The sequence below is a fragment of the Onychostoma macrolepis genome, chromosome 05 (assembly GCF_012432095.1).
Source record: "Onychostoma macrolepis isolate SWU-2019 chromosome 05, ASM1243209v1, whole genome shotgun sequence".
NCBI classification, from domain to species: Eukaryota; Metazoa; Chordata; class Actinopteri; order Cypriniformes; family Cyprinidae; genus Onychostoma; species Onychostoma macrolepis.
This window is the reverse complement of record NC_081159.1, coordinates 41,035,217-41,063,064: the sequence shown is the minus strand read 5'-3', so window position 1 is coordinate 41,063,064 and position 27,848 is coordinate 41,035,217. Positions and strand designations below refer to the sequence as shown.

The window sequence follows — 27,848 nt, the reverse complement described above, 5'->3', positions numbered from 1 at the left end:
ACACGGTGGCTGGCGGCTGGCAGGGACGAAATCCATGCACTTCACCAAGTGCAAATGAAGAAAGTGCAACAAAAAACTGTCCGAATATCGGGCCAGAAAAACCGCAACAGAAGGGCTAACATGGCCACTTCGTGAAGGCAGAGAAATCTGAGGCGCAGATGGCGCGTTCACCAGTATAAGGATGGCGACGTAAGAACATCGAGGACGGCATCCGCGCCATCAGCCAATGAATTGGCGTGATTCTATACGGGCTTCAGACAATCGGCACACCCAGAGGGCGTTCCCATTGCGTCGTAGCTACGCAGCGTCGAGTAAACCTATGAAAGAGAACATAGGAGAGCTGAAAGAGTGCTGAGGTTCTGCTGTTCACTTGTGTGTTTATGATCGCCAGGCAACTGCACAAAAATACAAACGGACCGAATTACACACACACACAAGTAATTTATTATAGCAGTGTTGAGTGTGTGGTGAAATTTGGACTGATTGTTAATACTGATTGTGTACATGTAAAATGCAAAAGATACGTCTAAAATTTATCTGGACATAGATGCATCTAAGATGAGAAATACATCTCTTATAGTTATGGCTTGATTTAGTTTATTTGCCTGGGCATTATAGCTAAATTATGTCTTGATATTTTTCAGGTTTGGGACTTGTAATAGCTGGGACTTGTAATAGCTGTTTCCAGAAAAATATGAAGCATCACAAGTGTTTTCAACATTGATAATAATCATAAATGTTCCTTGAGTAGCAAATCAGCATATTAGAATGATTTCTGAAGGATCATGTGACACTGAAGACTGGAGCAATGATGCTGAAAATTCAGCTTTAATCACAGGAATAAATTACATTTGAAAATATATTAAAATAGAAAACAGTTCTTTTAAGTTGTAAAATATTAATATTTTTACTGTATTTATGATTAAATAAATACAGCCTTGGTGAGCAGATTTCTTAAAAAAAATGTACTCATAAATGTTCTCAAACACTGAATATGTATTTGTCCAGTAATTGGGTTAAAGATTGAGCTGTCTTTCGGTTTTAGTCCAAGCTAGTCCATGATAATAGTCTGTACGATCAAGGCCTGGATGTTTAACCTGGTCCACCCTTGTGTGCACAAGATGACATTTATCTAAATGATCTGGTGAGAATCAGAAAGGATTGTGTGTAATTAAGCATTCTTTTATGTCTGACCTAAACCATCTCAGACGCTCTGTGAGTTTGCTGATGTTTGTAGGGCTAAACTGTGATATTCTGTTGTATATAGTGTGAAATTGTGGTTAGAACTCAAAACATGGTGTGCGAGCACATTAGCACTCAACCGTTGAGTTTGCTGCATGCATTAAGATGCAACACTCGTTTGGTGATGTGTTGTATGTGAGTTAAAGACAGCTCACCTAAAAAAAGAAAGTTTCTCATTTACTCACGCTTGAGTTTTATTTTTATCTGTGAAACACAAAATGAGATGTTTAGCAGAATGTCTAAGCATCTCGTTTCCATATGATGAAAGTGCATGGTGATTTCTGAAAAAGACAAAAATATGGAAGCACTTTTTTTTTTCTGAGTTTGATTCTTGCAGTTGTTTTTTTTTATAAAAATTTTTTTGGTCCATCACATGTTAAAAAAAAAATTTCACCACAAGATAACACGCACACAAATGCGATTTATTTATTTTTTTAGTAAATATATAATATATTTAGGTCGACCGATTCATCGGCACCGATAGTTGATTGCCGCAATTATCGGTTATCGGCAAAAATCCATGCCGATAGTTTTCCAGTTTGCAACCATTGCTGGAGTGGCCGAGAAGGGTCCGCTGGCATTATACAGTAAGAGAGCGGACTCGAGATGCGGAAATCACTGACAGCACGTGTTGTTTTGACACGTGACGCTGCGCGCTGCACAGAGCAGGAAACTCCAGAGTCGCATTTAAATACAGCCGACAGAAAAGCCTGCCGCGGAACAGATCGCCATTCACATAGTTTTCTATTAAATTACATTATATTTGTCCCAAATCGTTGTGAATGAACATAATGACTTCACCCTAGGCTATAAATTATGTATTGTGCATTTTTCAGCAAAATGTTTGTCTTTCTGTGGCTCTAAAATCTGTATGCTTCATATAGAGAGCTGTAATAGATTGTGCTCTCTTTTTCCGCTTGCTCTGTTTTTTTTTTTAAACACCGAACTTCAAACTCATTTATGCCACATTGTTCATTCTTGAAGCAAACTTATGTCCGTTTGGTGATTAAATAAATTGTTTTAGACCGCCACTTGATTTGAACACAAAGCGTCTGGTGTGTGTGTGTGTGTGTGATACCTCAGAGTTTTCCTAGACGCAGCGCTGCGCTTTTGCCCGGTGTGTGGCTAACTTTTTTTTTTTGATTAGATAATTATCAAGTGTTAAAAAATTGAAGCAAATAAAGTGCATGAGTACACATACAACATCCATATGTATGTAATTTTAATGCTATGGCCTTATGTAGATATTTAAAGATGGCCATCTTTAAGCATGACTGTTGAAATGAAATGGTAACACTTAACAATAAGAGTCCATTTGTAGCATTAATGAAAACTGTAGAAGAGTTGTTCCTTGTTAAAGTGTGCTCATTTCAACATTCACTATTAGCTACTAATAGGCTACATTTTTAAATCTTAAAGTTTCTTCTTTTAACATTAGCTAACTATGAAATAACTTTGATCAATATAGTAAATAATATTAATATTTTTATTCATTTACAAAGAATGGTTCACTACTGTTACTGCTTTTTTTTTTTTTTTAAATAGTAAAGGACTAGCTTTCTTTCAGTATCCATTTTGAAAACTATCGGTTGATTAATCGGTATCGGCCAGTGTGGTCCAACCTAGCTATCTGTTTCGGTAAAATCCACTATCGGTCGACCTCTAATATTTAATACATGAACAACATTTTTCTTAAATATATACATGCATGTGTGTGTGTGTGTGTGTGTGTGTATTTATATATACATAGGCCTAATAAATATACACACATATTATGTGTAAACACGTATTATGTAAACAAAAACTTATTTTGGATGCGATTAATCGTTTGACAGTTTAATTTTTTAAATCGAACAAATATGACTTTTCTCACAATTGCGAGTTTATTTTGCACAATTATGACCTTTTTCACAATTCAGAGTTTATAACTCGCAATTTGGGTTTTATCCTGCAATTCTAAGAAAAAGCGTCAGAATTATCAGATCAAAAGTCGCAGTCACTGTTTTAAAGCAGACTAATGTTGATCTGTTGGTCTGGATGAGTTAAATTGACTGTATGAACTTCCCTTGGTGATAGTCACATTGCAAACGCTCTCGCAACGGTTCCTTTTCTGGGAAAGAGTGCTTGGTTGTGATGTGTAAACACTGAGTGTTTGGTGAATGGTGAAACGCTCCAACCTCAACACACACACACACACACACAGGCTTCATGGTGAAATGTCCAAAAAAGTCCAAACTGTGACACATTTGTATTTATATGTGTTATGGTGAGAGAATGTGATCACTTTATCTTTTTCGTATAGCTTTATTCTGTGTTTTTGTACTGTGAATAACTTGACTTTCAGTCTCGGTTAACTTGAATTTATCTGGAGCATCACCTATTTGCAAGGCAGATACGGTCACATCCTATACAACACATAACTGAACACTTTCTCACAGCTGAAAGCTTATCTTGTCGTGAAGATGCCACATACTGTGTTGTGATAAACAATAGGTTTTATACTGAGCAATTAATTAAATCTTTTTCTCAATTTCTCATTTGATGCATTTATTATTTTAAGTAATGCTGTAAGGCAAGATAACGTAGAAATAAATAATGTACATTTTATTTATTGAAAAGTAAAAATGTGTGTATTTTATATATTTTTTCTTTCTTTTTTCCTCCGGTAATATTTCCTTTAAAATATTATATTTTCTCTTTACATATTATATTTATTTTTATTTATTATACTTATTCATGATATTATTTATTTGTTATATTTTATTATATTTTCTCCTTTTGTTTATTTATTTATTTTCTTGTTATAATATTTTAAGAAGAAACATAAATATGTTAAAGGAGTAAAAATACATATATGAAGGAAAAATTATAGATTTCTTTCTATAAATATATTCTTAAATATTATAAATAAGTTTTTATTTTCTTGTTAAAGGTTTATATTTATTTTTAACAATACACATGCTGTATTGTTTGTGGCAATAGTATGGTCTGTGCTAAATATGGAAAATGTTTTCTTTAGAGAACAAATATCCCCATTACTGTTGTAGTTGTTTTTTCCAGCTGACCAAGTGACTACATTTCGATTAGTCATTCGTCATTTAAACGGGTTAAAAAGAAATAAAATGCATCTCATCAGCATACAGCACAACTGACATGCAAATGTTGGATATCTCTGTTAACCTAGTTAGATAAATTTTAACACGCCTCTGACAAGTCCTGCTGTCAGGATAATTACTGGGCTACTCCGTAAAACGCTTTCTATGCCCAGGATTGGCTTTGCATTTTCCCTGACTTTAATCTAAGTGATGCATTTGGCACGACAATCAGAGACGTTCTGCACGAGTCTAAACAGGCCGAAGCATCCGAGGAATTCCCAGCACACCTTTCTGCCCATCAGATATAGTGACGGAGGGATGGGGAGGGTAAGAGAGAGAGAATGGGGGAACTGCTGGATGCAGGAATGTTAAGTAGAGACTTGCACATATATTCTCCTGTTCCTTCTTTGTGCTTCTCTCATTTACAGTACAGTACTCTCAGGTCATATGTCTGTATGCGTGATGCCGAACGTATCTTGTCTAATCTGATTAGGCTTTGAATCGCAGGCATATTGTGAGCAAGGCTGGGTAGCATGTGCTTAACCACTTATAAGTTCTTTAAGTTATTTCCTTGGATCCCATTGGTTGCAGGCAGAGTTTGGGCCTGAGCTCTTGTTTTCTCTGGAAAGATAACTATGGTTTTTTACTTTAAAAACTTTTCATTTTCTTTTTTATTGTTTATTTTATTTTATTTTATTTTATTTTATTTTCTTTTTATTTAGTTTTTATCTCATTTTAATTTTTTGTCATTAATAATTTTATTTTGTACTTTTTTATTTTATTTTATTTTATGAAAGAAAATTAGAAAAAAAAAGAAAATGTTTAAGTCTCCATTAACCAAAATTGCTTAAGAATTCCTTTTTAGGAGTCAAAATCCCAATCACAGGGGCCAGTAACACCTTAAGCCCTGTTCACACTACAAGCGACACACAGTGACAAAGCAACACGATCCCGTTCATTTCAATGGAGAGCTGGCGATTTCCGGCGACACGAGCGACAGCAAGCAATAGCGACCGTTGGCGACCAGATGGGGCGTGTCCAGTGACGCAACAAAGTTCAGAATCCTTCAACTTTCAAAATGTTTGTACTTAGCGGCAAGAAACCTGATTTGCTGTCAAGACAACCAGTAGTGGAAACGCCCACTTGTGACCTCATCGCCAGCCCCTGGTGACAAAAGTCGCTGCTAGTGTGAATGGGGCTTTAGTCTAGTCATATTTTTAGATAAGTCAGAAGAGCTGTGTTGTCGTCTGGCGATGTTCAGGTTGGATCATTTGTTCTTCGGCTCAGAGTGTCCATCTGTGTGTGTTCACTTCCTCTGTATGACCACATCCGTGTCATCAGCTGCATTGGTTTATGGTTAATTTCAAGATCTTTTGACCACAAGTAACACACATGTACCGTAGCCTGCAGCAGATTCTTTTCATGAGAAAGGCTATCATTTTAGATGAAATGTGACTTATACTGTAACTCTCAGGTTATTAATGAGATGGTCTGATAGTATAAATAGCAGTTTGATAATGATACTGGACTGTCGCTCTCTCTTTCTGTCTGTGTGTTTGACTCAGAGCTGGTAATTGGTCCCACATGGCGTCTCTCTGACAGAATCATAATTAAAAAACACACAGCCTTAAATATAGAGGAGCCAGAGGACAAGATCTCCACCGAGGAACAGCACTTTTCATGTCGTTCACTCTCTTTATGCAGCTTTTAAGTAATTAACAGGCAAATGTTGAATGTTTGCTCAATTAAAATATCACATACTGTAAGTTGAGCAATGCACTTTTGGTGTATCTGAGAATATATTTTTTATTCTTCGGGGCTTTATGATTAATTAATATGTGATTGTTGGAGCAGTTATCATTAGTTCATACAGTAAATTGTTTAAAATTGTTTAAAAAAATTATTAATAAAATCCATTAATTCTTATTAAATCCATTTACACACACACACGTTCGTTTTTGTGAGAAGTGGGGACATTCCATAGGCGTAATGGTTTTTATATTGTACTTACTGTTTGTGCTATTGCCCTACACCAACCCTACACCTAAACCTACCCCTTACAGGAGACTGTGCATTTCAACTTTCCCCAAAAAAACCTCACTCTGTGTGATTTATAAGTGTTTTGAAAAGTGGGGACATGGGTCAATGTCCTGAAAAGTCACCTTCACCTTGTAATGCCTATGTCATACCTTTGTCATTATACAAATCTATGTCCTGACTTTTCACAAAACGCACACACACACACACACATATATATATATACATATATATACATATATATATATATATATATATATATATATATATGAAAATGAGAATTTTTTTTTTTTTTTTTTTTTATATGCAGTGGGTACGGAAAGTATTCAGACCCCCTTAAATTTTTCACTTTGTTATATTGCAGCCATTTGCTAAAATCATTTAATTTCATTTTTTTCCCTCATTAATGCACACACAGCACCCCATATTGCCAGAAAAACACAGAATTGTTGACATTTTTGCAGATTTATTAAAAAAGAAAAACTGAAATATCACATGGTCCTAAGTATTCAGACCTTTTGCTGTGACACTCGTATATTTAACTCAGGTGCTGTCCATTTCTTCTGATCATCCTTGAGATGGTTCTACACCTTCATTTGAGTCCAGCTGTGTTTGATTATACTGATTGGACTTGATTAGGAAAGCCACACACCTGTCTATATAAGACCTTACAGCTCACAGTGCATGTCAGAGCAAATGAGAATCATGAGGTCAAAGGAACTGCCTGAAGAGCTCAGAGACAGAATTGTGGCAAGACACAGATCAAGAACAAGAGAAGAGCCTTGGTGAGAGAGGTAAAGAAGAACCCAAAGATCACTGTGGCTGAGCTCCAGAGATGCAGTCGGGAGATGGGAGAAAGTTGTAGAAAGTCAACCATCACTGCAGCCCTCCACCAGTCGGGGATTTATGGCAGAGTGGCCCGACGGAAGCCTCTCCTCAGTGCAGGACACATGAAAGCCCGCATGGAGTTTGCTGAAAAACACCTGAATAAGATTCTCTGGTCTGATGAGATCAAGAGAGAACTTTATGGCCTTAATTCTAAGCGGTATGTGTGGAGAAAACCAGGCACTGCTCATCACCTGTCCAATACAGTCCCAACAGTGAAGCATGGTGGTGGCAGCATCATGCTGTGGGGGTGTTTTTCAGCTGCAGGGACAGGACGACTGGTTGCAATCGAGGGAAAGATGAATGCGGCCAAGTACAGGGATATCCTGGACGAAAACCTTCTCCAGAGTGCTCAGGACCTCAGACTGGGCGAAGGTTTACCTTCCAACAAGATAATGACCCTAAGCACACAGCTAAAATAATGAAGGAGTGGCTTCACAACAACACTGTTCTTGAATGGCCCAGCCAGAGCCCTGACTTAAACCCAATTGAGCATCTCTGGAGAGACCTAAAAATGGCTGTCCACCAACGTTTACCATCCAACCTGACAGAACTGGAGAGGATCTGCAAGGAGGAATGGCAGAGGATCCCCAAATCCAGGTGTGAAAAACTTGTTGCATCTTTCCCAAAAAGACTCATGGCTGTATTAGATCAAAAGGGTGATTCTACTAAATACTGAGCAAAGGGTCTGAATACTTAGGACCATGTGATATTTCAGTTTTTCTTTTTTAATAAATCTGCAAAAATGTCAATTCTGTGTTTTTCTGTCAATATGGGGTGCTGTGTGTACATTGAGGAAAAAAATCAACTTAAATGATTTTAGCAAATGGCTGCAATATAACAGAGTGAAAAATTTAAGGGGGTCTGAATACTTTCCGTACCCACTGTATATGTGTGTGTCTCATTATACAAATCTATGTCCTGACTTTTCACAAAAGCACACACACACACATTTCGTTTTTGTGAAAAGTGGGGACATTCCATAGGCGTAATGGTTTTTATAGTGTACTTACTGTATGTGCTATTGCCCTACACCAACCCTACACCTAAACCTACCCCTTACAGGAGATTTATACCCCTTACTGAGTGATTTATAAGCGTTTTGAAAAGTGGGGACATGGGTCAATGTCCTGAGATGTCACCTTCACCTTGTAATACCTATGTCATACCTTTGTCATTATACAAATCTATGTCCTGACTTTTCACAAAAGCACACACACACACACACACACACATATATATATGAAAATGAGAATTTTTTATTTATATATATATATATATATATATATATATATATATATATATATATATATGTGTGTATATATGTGTGTGTGTGTGTGTGTGTGTGTGTGCACATACAGCAGGTAAAATAAGTGTTGGAACACAATACCATTTTTCTCAGTAAATATATTTCTAAAGGTGCTGTTGACATGAAATTTTCACCAGATGTCGGTAACAACCCAAGTAATACATACATACAAATAAGTTCAGAAATTAAGTTCTGTGTAATAAAATGGAGTGACCCAGGGAAAAAGTATTGAACACCCTTACTGAAATTTATTTAACACTTCGTACAAAAGCCTTTGTTGGTAATAAGAGCTTCAAGACGCCTCCTGTATGGAGAAACTAGACGAATGTATTGCTCAGGTGTGATTTTAGCCCATTCTTCCACACAAACAGTCTTCAAATCTTGAAGGTTCCATGGGCCTCTTCTATGAACTCTGATCTTTTAGTTCTTTCCATAGATTTTCTATTGGATTCAAGTCAGGTGATTGGCTGGGCCATTCTAGCACCTTTACTTTCTTTCTCTGAAACCAATTGAGTTTCCTTGGCTGTGTGTTTGGGATCATTGTCTCGCTGAAATTTCCACCCTCATTTCGTCTTCATCATCCTGGTAGATGGCAGCAGATTTTTATCAAGAATGTCTCAGTACATTTTTGCATTCATCCTTACTTCAACAATATGAATTTTGCCAGTGCTACACCATGATGTTTTGGGGTGATGTGCAGCGCCATTTGACTTCCAAGCATGGTGTGTATTATGGCATCCAAAGACTACAATTTTTGTCTCATCTGACCAGACTATATTCTCCCAGTATTTCACAGTCTTGTCTAAATGTTGTGCAGCAAACTTTAAACGAGCTTCAACATGCTTTTTCTTCAGCAATAGAGCCTTTCGTGGTGAGCGTGCATACAGGCCACGGCGGTTGAGTGCAATACTTATTGTTTTCTTTGAAACAATTATACATGCTGATTCCAGGTCTTTCTGAAGCTCTCCACAAGTGGTCCTTGGCTCTTGGACAACTCTTCTGATAATTTTTTGCACTCCTCTGTCAGAAATCTTGCGAGGAGCACCTGGCCATGGCCTGTTTATGGTGAAATTATGTTCTTTCCACTTCCAGATTATGGTCCCAACAGTGCTCACTGGAACATTCAGAAGTATAGAAATCCTTCTGTAGCCAATGCCTTCAGTATGTTTTGCAACAATATGGTTGCGAAGGTCTTGAGAAAGCTCTTTGCTTTTACCCATCATGAAATGTTTCTTGTGTGACGCGTTGGTCATAAGACACCTTTTTATAGGCCATCAGTTGGGACTGAACCAGCTAATATTAATTTCCACTGACAAGGGGCAGGACTTCTTTCTAATTGCTGATAGATTTCAGCGGGTGTCTTGGCTTTCCATGCCTTTTTGCACCTCCCTGTCTTCATGTGTTCAATACTTTTTCCCTGTGTCATTCCATTTTATTACACAGAACTTAATCTCTGAACTCATTTGTTTTGCTTTCTTTGTATGTATGGATTACTTGGATTTTTACCAACATCTGGTGAACATTTCATGTCAACAGCATCTTTAGAAATACATTTACTGAGTAAAATGGTGACGTGTTCAATACTTATTTTACCAGCTGTATATAATTATGGTATTATAATAATAATAATAATAATAATAATAGTTATTATTGTTGTTGTTGTTGTTCTATAGTATAGTGTTTATACATTTATAGAATTTAATTGCTAATTATATAATTATATGTAAATACAAATAATTATATACATAATTAACTGTATGAGCCACCATGCTATTGTAATTAAGTGTACCTCTTCTGATAATTGCTCAGTAATCAGTTAAATTGTTAATCAGTAAATTCAATAAATAATAAATAATAAAATATTTATTATTATTATTATTGATATAAAATATATAAGTTAATATAAAATAAAAATATGTAAATATGCTTGCTTATACATATATAAATTAGGGATGCACGATATTATCGGACCAATATCGGAATCGGCCGATAATGGTTTTAAATGGTTTTAAATGTAAATATCGGCATTGGCCCGATATGAAAAATTATGCCGATATGTCTTTCCGATAAGAGGAATACATTAACTCTCATGTGCTCAGGGTGTGCTAGCGATTAAATCACGTCAACAGTGTGGCTCATTCTTGAAGCAAAGTTTTGCCTGAATGATGATTAGATTCACTGTTTTGGATCGCTGCATTTAATCTTGAGAATGCAGGTTCAGAATGACGCGTTTGTGTGTGATTAGACCATGTGATAGAGTAAACAGTAATAGCACGTGCAGTGGCAGCGGCGGCAGCCTCCCCCGGGTCCTAATGCCTGCTCAGTAAGGAGTTTTAATTCCGTAGGGGGCGCTGTTGGCCTACTTCTAATAAAATGAAAGCAAAATACAGACTGTGATTGGACTGTGTTTCTGATTAAATAAAGCAGTAATAGATGCCATAAAATTATGAGTATGTATTGATTTAAAGGTCAGAAGCTATAGCTTACATGAACAACAGCATCAAAAATCACAAACATGACACCTTAAATTAAATAATTTTATGTATACTGATTTATTCATTAATGTGTAATATGTAATATGTAAGATTTTCAGAATTGAAAACTTTTTTGCTTTAGAACATTTACAAATGTTAAATCTTAAAATAAAATGTTAAGGTTTCCACTGCGTCTTTCTGGAGGGAAAAAATGCCGTAATTGAATATAGTTTATTTATAGTTATTTTCAAATCTTCAATGTGCTGTCATTATAAAATAACTTTATTGTTGTTTATTTAATTCTAACAAATAGGTTCTTGTTAAAAACGAACTAAAATTAAAAATAGTTTGCTTTTAATTTCCTTACAGGAGAGACTTGGTGTTGTTTCCAAACAAAAGGAAATATATCGGCATCAGCTATCGGCCAAAATGAGTTGAAAAATATCGGATATCGGCAAAATCCGATATCGTGCATCCTTAATATAAATACAAGTAATATCTCTATATATCTATAGTCTATATCTCTATTATATCCAAGTAATTAATTAAATTAAGGTCTTATGTCAGTGTAATACATTCTGTGAATAGAAGCATCAGGTTTTTTATAAGCAGCTGCTTCTTCATGTCTCTTTTGGTGTTTTTGTGTGATTCTTCCCTGTCAGTCACTTTGTTGCCTCACTACGTTTGCTCTGTTGTGATGGAAAAACAGATTAAAGCCGTCATTTCCTTACCGTGTAATCGTGATGCTCTCCCTCATTCTTGCAGGGTTGACATCTGTGTCACATGTCAAGAACAGAACGCTCAAGAATTCAGGGTTATTAATGCTTTACTCCCTCGGATCTCTCAGGTTTTACAGCGTGGGATGTATTTCATCGGCTCTCCGTGGCAGGTTTAGGACTGGTGCCTCTTATTTTAGCACGGGGGTCTTGGGTCTCCCTCCTTGGCTCGACCACCCCTGCTCTCAAATCTCTGAAGGTCAGGACTTCAGAGTTAAGAACTCTATATTTCACTCTCATAAATGACCAACATCGGACTCTTTAGGTTTGATATGTCTGTGCAGATTGAGTTTCCTGCAGTTAAGACTGGAGTGAGTTGTCAAGTGTCATTTTTAAGGCTTGTTTCTCAACTGTTTTATCTCTTTGGGTGCATAAGGTGTTTCCTGCACTTCTACTCATTGACCAGAAGGGGACGTACAAAGTATACATGTGAATGGAGATGGATGGATTATGAAATAGGCAATAATAACAAGCCCTTAAGGCAAAGAAATAGCAGCTCTTGGCACCCTAGACTCAAATTTCCAGCTTTGTTTATTCCCGCTCAGATTTAATTACCTACGGCTTATAAATGTGGTAGACTGTGAAATGGTGTGTTATAAAATAGTTCCGGTTTCTATTATTCAGCATTTTTTGTAATGCATAGTCACTGTTTTCCACTAATAGTCCCAGTCCATTGAGTGATTCCTTCTCTTCTTACCACTGTTTGAATGTTATAAACGTTAAACGAGCTGTTCACTGTTTATAGACGTTCGTGCCAGAGGAGGTTGTGTCAGGGTGAAGTTATGCTGCAGTTATATTTGCATTGACGTTTCAGTATAACTTGCCAAAATATATGTTACTCAAAACAAATTTCTCAGATAAAACAAACTACCCTCTCTAGCATGTGGTCTTTTTTTAGATTAGGAATGATAGAAAATCGCATTATAGTGTAATTGTTTGTAATCATGGTGAAATTTTTTATTTAATTTCATGCCTTTTCAGTTGCGTCAAAATTGAGATGGGCGATATTGCAAAAATCTTATTTCAAAATATGAGTAATTTTATGTCATTGTAACAATATACATTACATAGTTAGTTTTGGTGTTTTATTTTATCGTTATGAAAAATAACAACAAAGATTGAAATAACAAACTAGGCCTATGTAATGTACAGTATTAGAAAGACACACATGAAGAAAGATACAAATAAACAGTGCTTTAATTTTTTTTCAGGTGCAGTTGGACTATTTAAAGCTGTAGTCCGTAACTTTTTTTTTTGGTTAAAAATGATGCGAAATCAATATTTGAGCAAGTACATAACCAGCCAGTGTTCAAAACTATCACCTTACTTTAGCCCGATTCACAACGGTTAGTTTATAATCATTTGAGTGGTACGTGTAGATTTTCGCAGGAAATTAGAGCGTGGCACTGCATCATTACGTCACGTCTGTAAACATGAAGTTGTTGTCCTGGCTACTAGGCTATCGCATTTGAGGATCCTGCAGGTGGCGGATCGTTTAGCCTTTTCTCACAGCAGCTAGAATAATTAAATGTATCATTGTGATGGCGGATTGTAATCCAGAAAGTATTTTGTGTTTATGAAACACATGTGAATGAAATTAAACTATATTCCCGTTTTAAATGTACTTCTGATTACAGATAGCCTGGGATTACACAAGATTTGTATTTTAAAGAAAACCAGTTCAACGGGAGCATAATTTGCTTTTTGGGTTAAAAATTTCTTAATATGAAAATCAAATGACATGACAATTAGATTAGACTACAGAAATTGAAATCTACACGCTAATACACACTATACTCAGTCACGCAATGCTGATGTTGTTAACATTAATAATTTGAGAATAAAGTATAACAATAATAATTTGCACAGTTTGATGTGATATGAGCTAATCGATCGTTAGATTTAATCACCATTGGTAGCGCTTTTTAAATTTAATTTTTTCCTTAGTTGGTCAGAACAAACATAGTGAAGTGACATACGGCCAATTTGTGGAATTTGTGCTCTGCATTTAACCCATCCAACGTGCACACACACAGCAGTGAACACACACACACCGTGAACACACACCCGGAGCAGTGGGCAGCCATTTATGCTGTGGCGCCCGGGGAGCAGTTGGGGGTTCGGTGCCTTGCTCAAGGGCACCTCAGTCGTGGTATTGAGGTGGAGAGAGCGCTGGACATTCACTCCCCCCACCTACAATCCCAGCCGGCCCGAGACTCGAACTCGCAACCTTTGGATTACAAGTCCAACTCAACTTGTTACTTGTTCAGATGACTATCCGGTGAAAATTCTTATTTGGGTCATATATTCCAAGACGTAGGCTAGAATCTGTGATTGCGAAGTACAGTAAACATCCACACGGTTGCGCATTCATTAGATTAATCCGTGCTGGAACCGTGCCGGAACACAAACCACACAAGGAAGATTGCTTTAACAGTAGCAATGTAGAAATACTACAGAAATTTTTCTTTATCGCTGTGACACTTTTAAGTAGTACTGCGCTGTATGTGTGGATATACATACAGTAATATAGAAAAATGTCTGTTAATAGATGCTTCATATTGTGGCCAGGATTTGTATCATCATCCTACCGTACAGCCCTACATTATCATAAGGTTGTCAAAGCTAAAAATCATTAAGTTGTTTGGTTTACAAGCTCGCTTAGCAATAGCATAGATCTAACTGGTTAAAGGAGTCATAAAATGCTTTTTTATCTTTATATTGTATTTCTGGAGGTTAGCTTATGAAGTTGTTTTGCATCAAAAAGGTTACATATTTATAAAAATGATAATTTTCCATCCTTATTTTGACACTGTCACAAACTCGTCATTTCAAGGGACATTACATCTTTTTCTCTACAGCATGTGATGTGTGTTTCGATTCTTGAGATGGTAATAGAGCCGTAAATGTTTGAGCCTGAGTCAGACTAAAATGAACCAATTCCAAACACAAGCATTTCCCCTGAGGACAAAATACTTACTTGACAAAATACAAGATGTTTATAAAAACTGACTTCATGTTAAGAATATATATATTTTTTTTAAATGAGATGATCAGAAGGATCAGTAAATTTTAGGCTGTGTGTCCACCAAAGCATTTTTTACCTAGGCTACCATATTTTTTTCAATTGTTTTCAATGGGAGCAATTAGGGCTGTGCAATTAATCGTATTCAATTATCACGTGCATCTCGTCACTAAAGCAGGTTTTGTGATTAGCAGTAAATCGCCATCACCTGCTTTCAGATGGAGCGGCAGTTAATACACAGAGCCGTAGTTCACTGACAAGCTACACTAAACCGCGTTCATAATCGAAGGTGATTCGTCTTCGATTATGAACGCGATATTGCCTAGCTTGTCAATGAATTACGGCTCTGTGTATTAACTGTCACTCCATCTGAAAGCAGGTGAAATATTTCATTCGCAGTGCATCTGTCACATTCCATATATTGTGATATTCCATATCACTGCAACCTATCAAAGCATCTCAACTGAAAAGAATCGCTCTCAAGCGCTCACAGCTAGGCGTTTTCTCGTAACACGACCTTATTCTCATATTCTAGTGGTTGGAAGCATAGCTATCCAAGCCATAAGCTATTTCTTTTTGTAAAAGTAATGACAATTGGTTGAAAGTTGCATTTTTAAACTTTGAAGTGTTGCTAATATAAGAGATTTAGGCAACATTTAGAGACCATATTTATGATTGTGTTCCATTCAGTTTATTCCTTACGTTTTCTTTACTTGGTCTTAAAATGTACCTTTTTATAAAACCTGCAGAAACCCTGTATAGGGCTTCATGATGATTGGCCTTGATTGACCTGATTTATACAGATGATAACTGATTTTAAGTGGACTGTCCCTCTTTTAAAGCTGAGCAGAGATCGTCTGATGAGTTTTCAGTGATAAACGATGTTTAAATAAGTGGCATCCTGTATAGTCTTTCAAAGGAATAACGGTCCTCTGCTCGCTCTTGCAGGATTTTCGGAATAACTTTCTTCCTAGATAACGTCTGGGAATGTTTAACCCCGTAGTGTTTTTTTGTAGACCCCAAAACGTGGTCATATATGGGTTTGCATAGTGTCTATAGCTTATGTAAGCAAATCCCCCTGAGAGAAAGCGTTATCTAGCGAGCTGCCGGCTGTATACATAATCGAGCCCAGTGGAATGTTTTGAATGCTTTGGAATGGGAACGACCCTTCCTTTCCTCATCCCACTCCAGACTTTTCCGGATCCTGTGCTGGATTCCTTCGGGTGCGGTTCCTTTTTTGTTCCTCGATGGACGGAGAAACTTCATCAGCATTAGCTGTTGAGGAGATTGACACGATTTTTTGGGAATTCGACATGCAGGATTTCACACCAGAAGCGGGACGGGCCCAAGAGCCGATGCCTGATGCCGATATGTCAGCTTCACCAGAGAAGACGTCACCAGATTCAACCGATTTCGTACCTCTGTCAGCTTCGGTAGAAGGTGCTGTGGAAGATATGTTAGAAATGCAGGCGATTTCTGAATCTGTTTTAGTTTCGGCTTTAGAAATGGATTCAGTTGCTCCATCCGTACAAATGTCCTCATTAACATCCGCTCCTGACCCACATTCAGCCCCAGATTCAGCTGCGTTTGAGGAGTCAGACACACTGGGAGCTGAAAAAGCACATGCTGGAGAGTCATTGACAGGTCCTGTTGTTCAGTCGACCGGCACGTCTGATTCAGATGGGACATACATGATCCCCGACCCGGTGTGGGTGATGGGGGGAGGTAGGATTGGCTCTTATTGTCTTGTCACTGTGAGTTAGGTTAATGTTTGTATTTATTTCCCAAAATCTCTGTTAGCACACACATGTTTGCAGATATGGCTGATGGGTTTTCATTTGGACACTGTCATTTTTGAGTTTTTGCTCCTTTGTGATGAGGATGGACATGAGTACCGGAGTACTCAGAAGTAACAGACAATTGATTGTAAAAATGTAGTCTCTTTTTTTTTTTTTTTCACACCAAAGTTCAGCTGCTTCAATTTTTGCATAGTTTATTAGTAGCATGATCGTGTCTACAGTTGATAGAAAAAAAGGAAGAATATATGCAGTTATGCTTCCATTTTCTATTTATAGTTTTTGTTACTCGTATACAGCAGTAACTTGTGGCCTAATTTGGCAGCAGACAAAGACAAAGGTGTTTTAAATAAAATAGCAGAGTTCCCACGGTCAAAAAAAACTTGTAAAAATTAGGGCATTTTGATTTCCAACCATGCATAGTTATGTTTCAGTGACTAGAACTTTTAGTGATATCCTAATCCAGTAATCATATTTTTTGCTTAAAAAAATTGATACAGCCTTTTTGTCGAATGATTTGATATGATGCCTAATGCTTAAAGGAATAGTTCACCCAAGAATGAAAATTCCATCATAATTTATTCACCGTCAAGTTGTTCCAAACCTGTATGAATTTCTTTCTTCTGCTGAACACAAAAAGCATATTGTGAAGAATGTGTAACCAAACAGTTCTTGGTCCCCATTGAATTCCATAGTATTTTTATTTTTTTCCATACAATGGAAGTCAATGGCTACCATCAACTCAGCTGTTTGGTAAAATATCCTATTTTAGAAGAAGAAAGAAGCTGGTTTAGAACAACTTGAGGGTGAGTAAATGATGACAGTATTTTAATTTTTGAGTGAACTGTCCCTTTGTTTTCAATGTGAGGGAGAGTGATTGCAAATATCAATGGAATGGATGTAGATAGAGCAACAGCAGAGAGGACTGGAGAAAGAGCGAGAGAGAAATATGGGTTAATGTTTCCTTTGCCACTCCCTCATCAGGCCGAGTGCTGAACAAACAGTCAAGATATGATCAGATTCAAGTCTCAAAGTCTTGCAGTCCTCGCTGTTGTAAATAATATTCACATTTATTTGGCAAACGACATAATCATGATCCTAAAGTATTTCTGTCCGAGTCATTTAGCAAGTTAATCTGTTTGTCTTTCTCTGGCTTGACCAGATTAGTGACCTGTACACAGCTGCAGGCAGGTTATATACTGCAGCATTTTTAGTATCTGGTATGTGGAGGGGAAGTTAAAGTTAGCACCTGTCGAAAAACAGCCGCCCGCCCTCCCCTCGGACGACTCCACGGTCACTGCTACTGAAGGCAGAAGAGTTTACGATACTTGTCCTGTCTCCGTTTTCCCGTTCCTCTCTCTTCTCCTCTTCTCTTCTGTCTAGATCGTTCTATCTCTCTTTGATATTCCATCCTTATCCTATCTGTTTTTTCCACTCCTTGTCGTAGCTCCTCCTGTCTGAGATAAAGTGCGAAGGTAAAGACCCAGAGCTCAGCAGGGCGTTTCTGTCTGTCCCGCTCAGTGTAAGTAACCGTTCATGTCATTTGCCTTTAACTGGTTGTTTCTTCTGTGGGATTGTGGCTGTAATGGATTTTGGGGATCTGCTGTTGTTGATATTGTGATTTAACGATGTGTTGTGTGTTTGTGGACTGACCAGAGTTTACCTGCTTACACAAGTTGCTTGTTGAGTTTGATGATTTTGTTGCACTCGTCTTGTGTGAGTTTGGATTGTATAACACGTATGGTAGAAGATAAACCTAACGCCTACCGTCTAGATTATCATCATCTCTACACCGGACGTGATTGGTGTGTTGAAAAGCATCAAAAAGTACAATCAAATCACAAACACTGACAACCAATGCTTCATGTGACAGACACCTCATTTATATTACTTAAATGCTGCACGGAAACTCTAGCTACTTTATTTTCCACATTTGTCTGAAATATTTTTAATATTTTAATTATATATAAATTAATTGCTTTTATTCTTGTTATATATCTATAAACCAATTTGTTCTGAATTTTGTGTCTTTTTGACTTCCTCTGAATTTGATGAATTACTTGTTTATCAATTAATTTTCTCTGAATTTTGTGTTATGTATTTTCAAATAATATGCTCTGAATATTGGCCCCTATATATTTATGGATTGATTTGCTCTGAATTTTATGTATTTTTTTTAATTAATATGATCTGAATATTATGTTATATTTATGAATAATTATATGAAAGGATTTTTATGATAAATTTATGGATTTATTTGCCCTGAATTTTGTGTGTTATATTAATGAATTAATTTAAGAGTTATGTTTGAAAGTAATTTGGGTTGAAGTTTATGCATTTTATACTAATGGATTAATTTATAGGCCTAAATTGCTCAGAATTTTGTTAGCTATGAATTAATATTCTCTGAATGTTTTTATCCTCAGGTCATGTTTCTTGCTCACTGATTTAAATATTTTTTTATTCTAGACACATGCACACATTGTTTAAAATTATTTTGCTATTCTGCAATAACCCATACAAAGTACTTTTTTATACCGATTGGTTCATTATTATTATTATTATTTATAGTTTCATAGCTCACTGGTTCAGTTTGACAAACATATTTAGGTGACATACTGCTTTGCTTCCACTATCGAGAACCTCGAGCTGTCATGCTGCAATGTGACATCAATCACTTCCTGTGTAGACGCGGCGTGACACGCTTGGTAGCTAAGATGATGATGCAACCGAGATCTAAAGGTGCCTTATAGTAGAAGTAATTGCTAAATGAAGGACTTTTAAACCAGAGATGTGTTGACAGTCACTTAAGAGCATGTTTTACAAGCTTTCCTAGCAGTGTGTGGATTGTGTAAGTGCTTTCTGTTCTATTCCTGCGCTTATGGCTTTTGAATATTGATTTAATGTGTGCATTAAGAGGTGTGTCCGTTTATGCACATGCATTTTGCACTTTACTTCCTGCTGAATCTATCCCTGTAGGCATGCTGTTTCAGAGCAGTCTTTACATGTGAGGTTGACGCTCTTACCACACCCCGTATGAGTGAAGCCTGCAGTGATTTCACCATCCTGATCATGTGATTCATAATCATCCCTCTGATCCAGCCGAGAGAGCCGTGTTTTGAACAGACTTGACAGTCACGTTGAAACAGGGTTTATTCGGCAACAACCCGTTTAATTTCTGATTTATTTATGGTATTTGTGCACAAAACCTCCCCAGGGAACGTGAATCTGAAGCAAACATTTGAACAGACGTATAAGCTTCAGAATTGTATGCATTTGGTACAGGTTTAAGTCCTCTTATTTTGTGAAATTTTGTGAACTGTCAAAGAAAATTTCGAATTTTCAAGGAAGCCAGCATGGCATTAAAAAACCAATCAACCCTGGGAATAAAAACGATATTTCAATTCTGTTTTTTACAGATGCTCTTCTCGCGGATTTGGAGTCCACAACTTCCCACATTTCCAAACAAGCTGTTTTTCTGCCAGAAGAGACGCCATATTCTTACCCCACAGGAAGTGACTCATATCAGGACGTGTCCTCCCCACCTCGCGTAACCTCTCCTCCTGCTCAAACACTGAATGGATCTTGGGTAGAAAAGCCAGAATCGAAGCACTCATCAACCCAGGTAAAAGGCACCAGTACTTCCTGAAAGGTTTCTTTATTCCCCAGAGATTTCTGCTGGTCTTTATACGAGTCTGCTCAGTTATCCTTTAACCTTATGACAAATACCAGAAGCCGCCCTGTTCCGCTTTCTGCCTGTTGTGCCCTCGAGCAAAGTACTTCATCTCCAGTTGCTCCAGAGACTTGTGCCATTAAGCAGGTTCAACATATTCAAGGTTTCTCGAATGGGGCCATATTATACATGCACCATTTACGTTCACCTATAATGTTAGTTGAGCTTTCTTGAGCTAAAAACAGTCATAATTTAGTTTTTCACAACCATTTTCCACTCTCTCAGTGACGGAGAGAATTAATCTGACTGTTTTTGCGGCTGTAACTTTAAGGTGGTTCGATTAGATGCTCTGAGGAAGGCTGTGTGAAGCCGTAATGCACTGGCCAACAATTTTAGAATTAAATAGCTCAGTTTATTATATGCTTTTCAACTTTTAGGTATGTGACTGCCTTGGAGTATTGTATTGTTCAATTTGATTTGAATTATGTCTGTTATAATTAACACATCAGGGTGGGTTAAGTTGCTCAATATTGAAAATGCATTGATATGTGAATATAGGTGGTCATATTTTAATGTGTTTGCAGATTAGTTTCTTTAAATATTCTGCGAAAGACATCAGGTGAATCATCACTGAATACGTTTGGGTGTTTAAATGTATGTTTTTGGCTCTGTGGGATTATATTTGGAGTCCAAATGAAAATATATGAAATATTTAAAGGCATAGTTCACCCCAAAATAAATGTCCTGTCATTACATATCAGTCCCACCAGGATTTCACTTTTGGTGACTTTGCAATCAATATTTCCGTTGATTTTATGGCAGTAGCCTAATTTCCAGAATTTTGTGGAAAATTTGCTGTTATTTTTATTACAATTACAATACCACGTTTAGCATATTACATGTGACACTAGATGCACAATAGTCATGCATGACAGGAAAAAAAAATAGCAGAAAGCTTGTTTAGTTCTTTTTTTGTGGCTTATCGCATTTAACAAATCTTTTTAACGTAAAGCACGGCCCATGCTTTTTCTCATTCATGCATGTTTCTTTATCAGACTAACATGTGGAAGTAGTACTGTGCTTTTTGCAATTATTTTGTGGTTAAATGGCAAAAAGCATTGTTTTCCATGTTCAAAAAAGTGGATGGACTGATATATTGAAAAAAAAACTATGTAATTCCAAAATTTGATGCTGTTGTTTTTGTCATGGCACACAAAAGGAAATATTTTCATCCAACCCTTGTTATACAAAGTTGTTATCCATTAATATTTGAGAGACTAAATTAAGCGGTGCTTTGAGACCCCAGATGTACAGTATCATAACCTTTTTTTTTTTTTTTTTTTTTTCATAATGTTTACCCAATTTTGCTATTTCTGCCCTTGTCAAAGTGCTTAGTAAAAGTAAAGCACCTTTATTTTTTTCTTTCCTAAAGTCTGTCAGCTCAGCTCCGAAAAGCGCCAGTCCTCGTGTGTCACAGTCTGAAGAAGAGCACGTCTATAGTTTCCCCAACAAGCAGAAGACTACTGACTCCCCCGCCGCCGTCATGAGCTCATCACTGGGCAGTAACCTATCAGAGCTGGACCGTCTGCTGCTGGAGCTCAATGCCGTACAGCACAGCACACCTGCCTTCCCTACTGAAGGTGAGCACTTCAAACCTCAGGGTTAATGGGTTGTTAAAGCTCTACAAACCATCACATGCACATTTCTGACAATATATCAAATCCAATAGATGAGTTTCCATTTGGTGTTTCAGAGACCTACCCACACAAACCAGCCAGCAACGCCCAATGCTATGTCCCAGAAAACGGCGTCTCATCAGTAGTGAAAGCACCTCCTTCCAAGATGGAGAAACCCAAACGCAGTGCACCCGGACGGGGGATCGAAGATGTCAGACCCAGTGTGGAGAGCCTGCTTAATGAGTTGGAGAGCTCTGTGCCGGCCCCTGTGTAAGCTCGCTCACTACTGAAAATATTTATTTGTTTTCATGTTTTTAAAAAGAAGTCTATTTTGCTCACCAAGGCTGCATTTATTTGATTAAAAATCAATAAAAAATAGTAATATTGTTACCGTTTAAAATGTTTTCTATCTGAAATAGTTTATTCCTGTGATGCAAAGCTAAATTTTCAGCATCATTACTCCAGTCTTCAGTGTCACATGATCATTCAGAAAACATTCTAATATGCTGATTTGCTGCTCAGTTATTATTGGTTCTCAATTATTAATAATGATTCTTAATATTATCAGTTACTAACGATTATTAAAAAAAAAAAATTTCAACCAACAAGAAGAAATGTTTCTTGTGTAGCAAATCAGCATATTAGAATGATTTCTAAAGGATCATGTGACACTGAAGACTGGAGTAATGATGAAGAAAAATCAGCTTTGATCACAGGAATAAATTACATTTTAAAATATATTCAAATAGAAAAGTTAAATTAATATTTAATTTAAAAATGCTATTTCACAATATTACTGTTTTTATTGTATTTTTGATCAAATAAATGCACCCTTAATGAGCATAAGAGACCTTTGTTAAAGTAATTTTTTCCAAACTTCTTAAGAGTATATTTTATTTTATTAATATTTATTATTTTATCATTTTTATATTTGTTTTACCCCTTTTGAAGAGTAGAAATATTCTTTAAAATATTATTTTAATATTTCTGTCATAACTTGAGAAAATTGAATGATGTTTAAATAAAAAAATAAAAATAATAAAATAAAATAAAATCCGAGTTTATTTTTGAGTTTAAATTAGACTTTGAAACCCAGACTTTCATTGTGGTCTTTTGGACTTCACTCTAGTAAACACTGATATTTAAATGAGCTGAAAAGTTGTGAACAAGTGAAAACTTTACTAGGTTCCCTATCTGTGATCTAGACCGTTTCTTATATCTAATTTTTTATTTTGTGACATTAATAGACCCGCCCCTGCAGTGCCAGTGGTCCCTGAGTTGAGAGAAGTTCAGGAGGAGACCCCCGCCCAGCAGCAGGCCAGAATCTCTGCCTCCTCAGCGACACGAGAACTCGATGAACTCATGGCCTCACTTTCTGACTTTAAAGTTCAAAGCAATGTAAGTCTTGGTGAAAGAGAAAAATTACTTTATTTTTCCTTCAAACAAACTCACTAAACAGTGATTCATTGTGTTGCCACACAATAGAAAATTAGCCTAAATAACAAAAAAATTTTAAGTCTATTTTTTAAAAGCTGCTCTGATGGAATCTTTTATGTATTTGAAATAGACAATAAGTTTAATTAACAAAATTATTTTGTAATGTAATTCTTATTGACACATAATCTGCCTTAAAGCTTTAAAAGGGCAGTTTTAATGAGTTGTCAGTGGGTTTTCCATTTGTAGGGGGTATCAGCTGTGTTGTGAATTATTATGCATGTCTGTGAGTGCTGATAATGATAATCAGATAGTAAACAGTAGATTATTATCAATCAAGGCCTTTAAAATGAATAAGGGTTTATATGCCTGTATGAGGGCATGCTCTCATGGGTCCATTAGGAAGGTCTTGTTAGCATATCTATCTTGGACGTGAGCCACACTGCGGTCGAAAAGAGAGAATCTGGAATGTTGTGGTTGTGGTGTCATGTTATATCTGGGAATTCGGGTGATTATATTTGCCTTCAGGTTGGTAAACCAACTTATATTTTGTTACATTGACTAAATAAGCCAAACATGTTGAGAGATTACATAACGCATTACATTAGGCCACTGGTTTTTATGCATAGTTTTGTATTTTAGAGTAAAATAATGAATCAGACTGGATGTTGTCACATTGCCGCATCTTTTTGCATGCCATTCCTTCATGTTTCTACTCAAATGCTTTCCTCCCTTTCTTTTTATTGTTGTTGTCTTGCTGTTGGTTGTCTAGTCTGGATCTCTATCAGTTAAGGAGGACTCATTATCCACTAAAGGGTCAGAACTTCCCAATCTTGTGGTGACTGAGATCCTCACAGTCCCTTCAATCCCAGAAGCAGAGGTATCTGACTGCAGTGCTCCTCCCCAGCCTTCCCCAAATTGCGCACGACTTTTACTGGAACTCCACATTGTTGAGGAATCGACAACTGTTCCAACTCCAGTGTCCAACTCCACGGTGCTTTGCACTTCCTCCAAGACCCATTCGGAGAAACTCCTGGTAGTTTCTAGTGCAAAGAGTCCAGCCCCTGAGTCTCGTTTTTCACCTGAACCATCTACAAAAACCTCAAGCCCTCCAGCATTAAGTTTACACAAACGTGAAGTCAATTCGACGAAGACCGTCGACCCGAAAATCTCAAGTCCAGTTTCGATCACTAAAAATAGTCCACCTGTGGTACCAAAGGCCTCCTCACCACTTATAACTCCAAGGATATCTAAAAGCCCCTGTCCACCACAAGTTATCAAGAGCTCAATTCGAATTGTCGATGTGAAAAGTCCTAGTCCTGTAACAACTGCTAAAACCTCTAGTCCAGTTGTGGTAAGAAAGAGCCCAAGCCCCGTTACAGCTGTTAGAGCAACCAAACGTCCAATCCCTGGAGGCCTTGCCAAGAGCCCAAGTCCCGAGCCAGGGATTACTAGCAAGAGTCTGGTGCCAACTACCATTACACTGCCCGCTCCTCCAGTTTCAACCCTAACATTAACTCCGAAGCCTTCCAAAGAGAAACCTGAGAGCTTTGAACCGGGCATATTGGGAATAAGTCTTCCTTGCCCCAAGCCTCTTCTTGAGGAAGCTCTGGACAAGCTGTTGACGTCCAGTCTTTCTCAACCAGAGCCGGTGAAACTGGGTGAAGGAGCTCCTGCCTCATTAGAGGTGAACGATGACGTTCTGGCACGCCTTCATCAATCGACATCACCGGGTGGCTTTGAAGATCTCATTTGGATGAACGACCCCTTAAACCCCACATCGTTCCCAGGGGCGTTAGATGTTTCACTGGACCTTCCACTTCTCCAGCCATCAGCGGTTGAAAGGCTCTCCGCTTCTGGACAAGTATGAGGCGCAGCGACTCTGTTAGACTGTCTCCAATTTGCACCCCTAAATTTAGCGAGCATGAGCGAGAAGCATGCTGAACCACGTACGGCTGTTTATGCTTTCTCAAATACATGGGCCTGATCCTTGGGCCAAGGGGCCTGTTGATACCCAATCTGAACCTTTCCATCCTGCTCAGATAGAAGCACCCACCATTAGCAAGTTAAATATGCCTCTCAAAAACCTGATACGCATGTGCAGACATCACTTAGTGCTCCTAAAATTGGAGGGATAGCCATTTAATTGGGTTTCTGTTTGCATCACGTGTTTTTGGAAAGGTGGAGAATTGAGGAATCCAAAGTATGTGTGGTGCATGAAATGGATAAGATTCTGTGGAAGGAGTCTTTTGCGGTGTTCAAATGCATGCCCTGACGAGCTTCCTCAAGGAGGTGTATGGCACTAAATGGACAACAAGGCTAGGCTTGCTTGTTTCTTTACAGTTCTGTAGTGGAGTTTCATTGTGCAATTGCATTCCATCTTCACTTCTTTCCAATTTTTTCAGGGCACTTGATGCAGATGTTCTGCAAAGTGGTTATTTACTGATTCCATAGTCTGATGGTTTTGCATGATGCAAATTGTTTGCAGTTGCTAAAGTTTATGTGTGAAGTCTAAGGATATGACAGTTCCTTAATTTTCTCGATGCTTTAAAATCATGCAGATTCATATGCATTGATCTTGAAATATAACTTTCAAATCCTGTATTGCTTGGGTTTGCCAGTTACATATTTTAAAAGTTAAAAATAAAATTAATTGAAATTTTAATTAATGTACCATATCTGGGCAATATCTGTGTCATTTGAACTTATAAAAATGTCAGTTCCAAGTAATTATAGTCTAAAGTAGCTGGTATTTTTCTTTTAATTTAAATATTAGAAGTGCATCAAAAATACATTGCATGTAATGGTTATTAATCAAATCAAATTTTTTTATTGAATTGAATTTATTCACTCTAAATTGGAGTAAAAAGGGGCTTTAAATCAAATTTAAAATTTAAATGCATTGAATTGAATGATTTTAGTTGCAATGTCAACTGAACTAAGAGGATAAAATTGACAGTTTGATTTCTCAGTTTTGCTTTGCACTGTTTTTGGCACGTTGTGTTTGCTTCACGGTCTTTATACATGCTCTTGCATTATTTCAGATTGTTTGTAGAAGGTTAGAGATGTTTCTGCTGTGTGTCATGAAGAGGATGTTTGAAGCTATGCAATGCATTGGCCTAAACCAGATCAGTGTGGGGTTGCTTTCTAGAGCCGTTTGGACTGGATGTTCTTGAATGGTGTTTGCAAAGAAAGCATTGCATGTTCTAAATGTTGAAGTGGTCACTTCATTAATGCTGCCTCTCCGCAGCTTAAATCGGTCATCAGACGCACAAAGGAAACGTCCAACGTCCACCCGATGTTTCGTGATGGCCACATGCGCAAAAAAATGGGCCCGCTAATTCTCAACAAGAGCAACTCACAGGATCTACTCATTGAAGAGCTGCAAGGGAAACTGGGAATCGGTCGCACTGAGCGGCCACAAAGACAGCCAGATGATTGGCTTACGGAAGGGGTCATTGTCTTTTCCAACCCACAGCGCTTAAGAGAGGAAGGTGGCGTGTCACCAACGGTTGATAAGGTAGCGCAAGTCACAAGATTAATGGTGGAACTCACAAAAAGCTAGCAACACAACATTTCTTATATTGGTTTTTATAAATATTTTCAAATAGAGAGGAACAACGCCCACCAGTGGTTCCTGCTGGGTATTTTCTCCATTCATTTTTTCCATAGGGATTTTTAAAGTCTTTTTTTTTTAAGTACTATAAGCCATGAACCAAACCAACCAGCAACGAGGAAAATCACAATGTTACTAACTTTTGAAGCAAAAAAGCATTTGAAAATTGAACAAAAAGGCAAAGGTATAAGACTGTGTACTTAACGGATTTATTGATGGAAAGAAATATATCATTTATATTTTACGTTTATTTTGAGAGCTTGTCAAGTCAGGCTTGCAGTGATTAATGCAAGCACTTTTGGTGCAATTTGCTTGTCTCGACTATGATTGATGGAATTTTCTTCACAGCATCATGGGTAATGTAATTTGTTCACCAGTAATTCTGCTGTTTAACACAATTCTTTAAAAAATAAGTCGAAATAATGCCAACTGATGGCTTCAGCAAAAGCATATACAGTACCTTCGATTTTACAACCTTAGAGCTCACACCAGATCTGATTCCCTATGTCGAAAATGAATGTGATTTTTACTTCCAGAACCCATTTTTTGCCCTTTATTCTGCATTTTGTGCTCCTTTCATTTCCTGCCACATGTTTCATGTTTCTTTGTCCATCAGATCATCATTCCTCCAGACTCACCCAGTCCTCCGAAAAAAGTCCTAACGCATCCTGTCCTAAAAAAGCCAGATCCTGTGATACGGATGCCTGCTCCTCTCCCCCCACCACCTCCACCGCCTAGGGAGCCCTCTCCTCCTCCTCCTCCTCCTCCTCCTCCTCCACCTCTTCCGCCTCCTCCCGCTCCTCCAGTTCC

General features: G+C 37.4%; 1 protein-coding gene across 3 annotated transcripts in view; it reads left to right on the top strand.

Moving 5' to 3' along the window:
* pxna (paxillin a) overlaps positions 1 to 27,848 on the top strand; it is a 44,490-nt gene that overhangs the window by 9,239 nt on the left and 7,403 nt on the right. Inside the window, exons 2-6 of one of the 3 annotated variants that reach the window (XM_058776285.1) lie at positions 18,087 to 18,161; positions 20,059 to 20,264; positions 21,745 to 21,952; positions 22,066 to 22,258; positions 23,236 to 23,386. In XM_058776285.1, the coding sequence (XP_058632268.1) occupies positions 21,856 to 21,952; positions 22,066 to 22,258; positions 23,236 to 23,386 (441 nt within the window). In that variant the 5' untranslated portion in view covers positions 18,087 to 18,161; positions 20,059 to 20,264; positions 21,745 to 21,855. Of the gene's footprint in view, positions 1 to 16,076; positions 16,569 to 18,086; positions 18,162 to 20,058; positions 20,265 to 21,744; positions 21,953 to 22,065; positions 22,259 to 23,235; positions 23,387 to 27,848 lie in introns of those variants that run through there. The other 2 variants (XM_058776283.1, XM_058776284.1) reach the window with 2 other exon arrangements.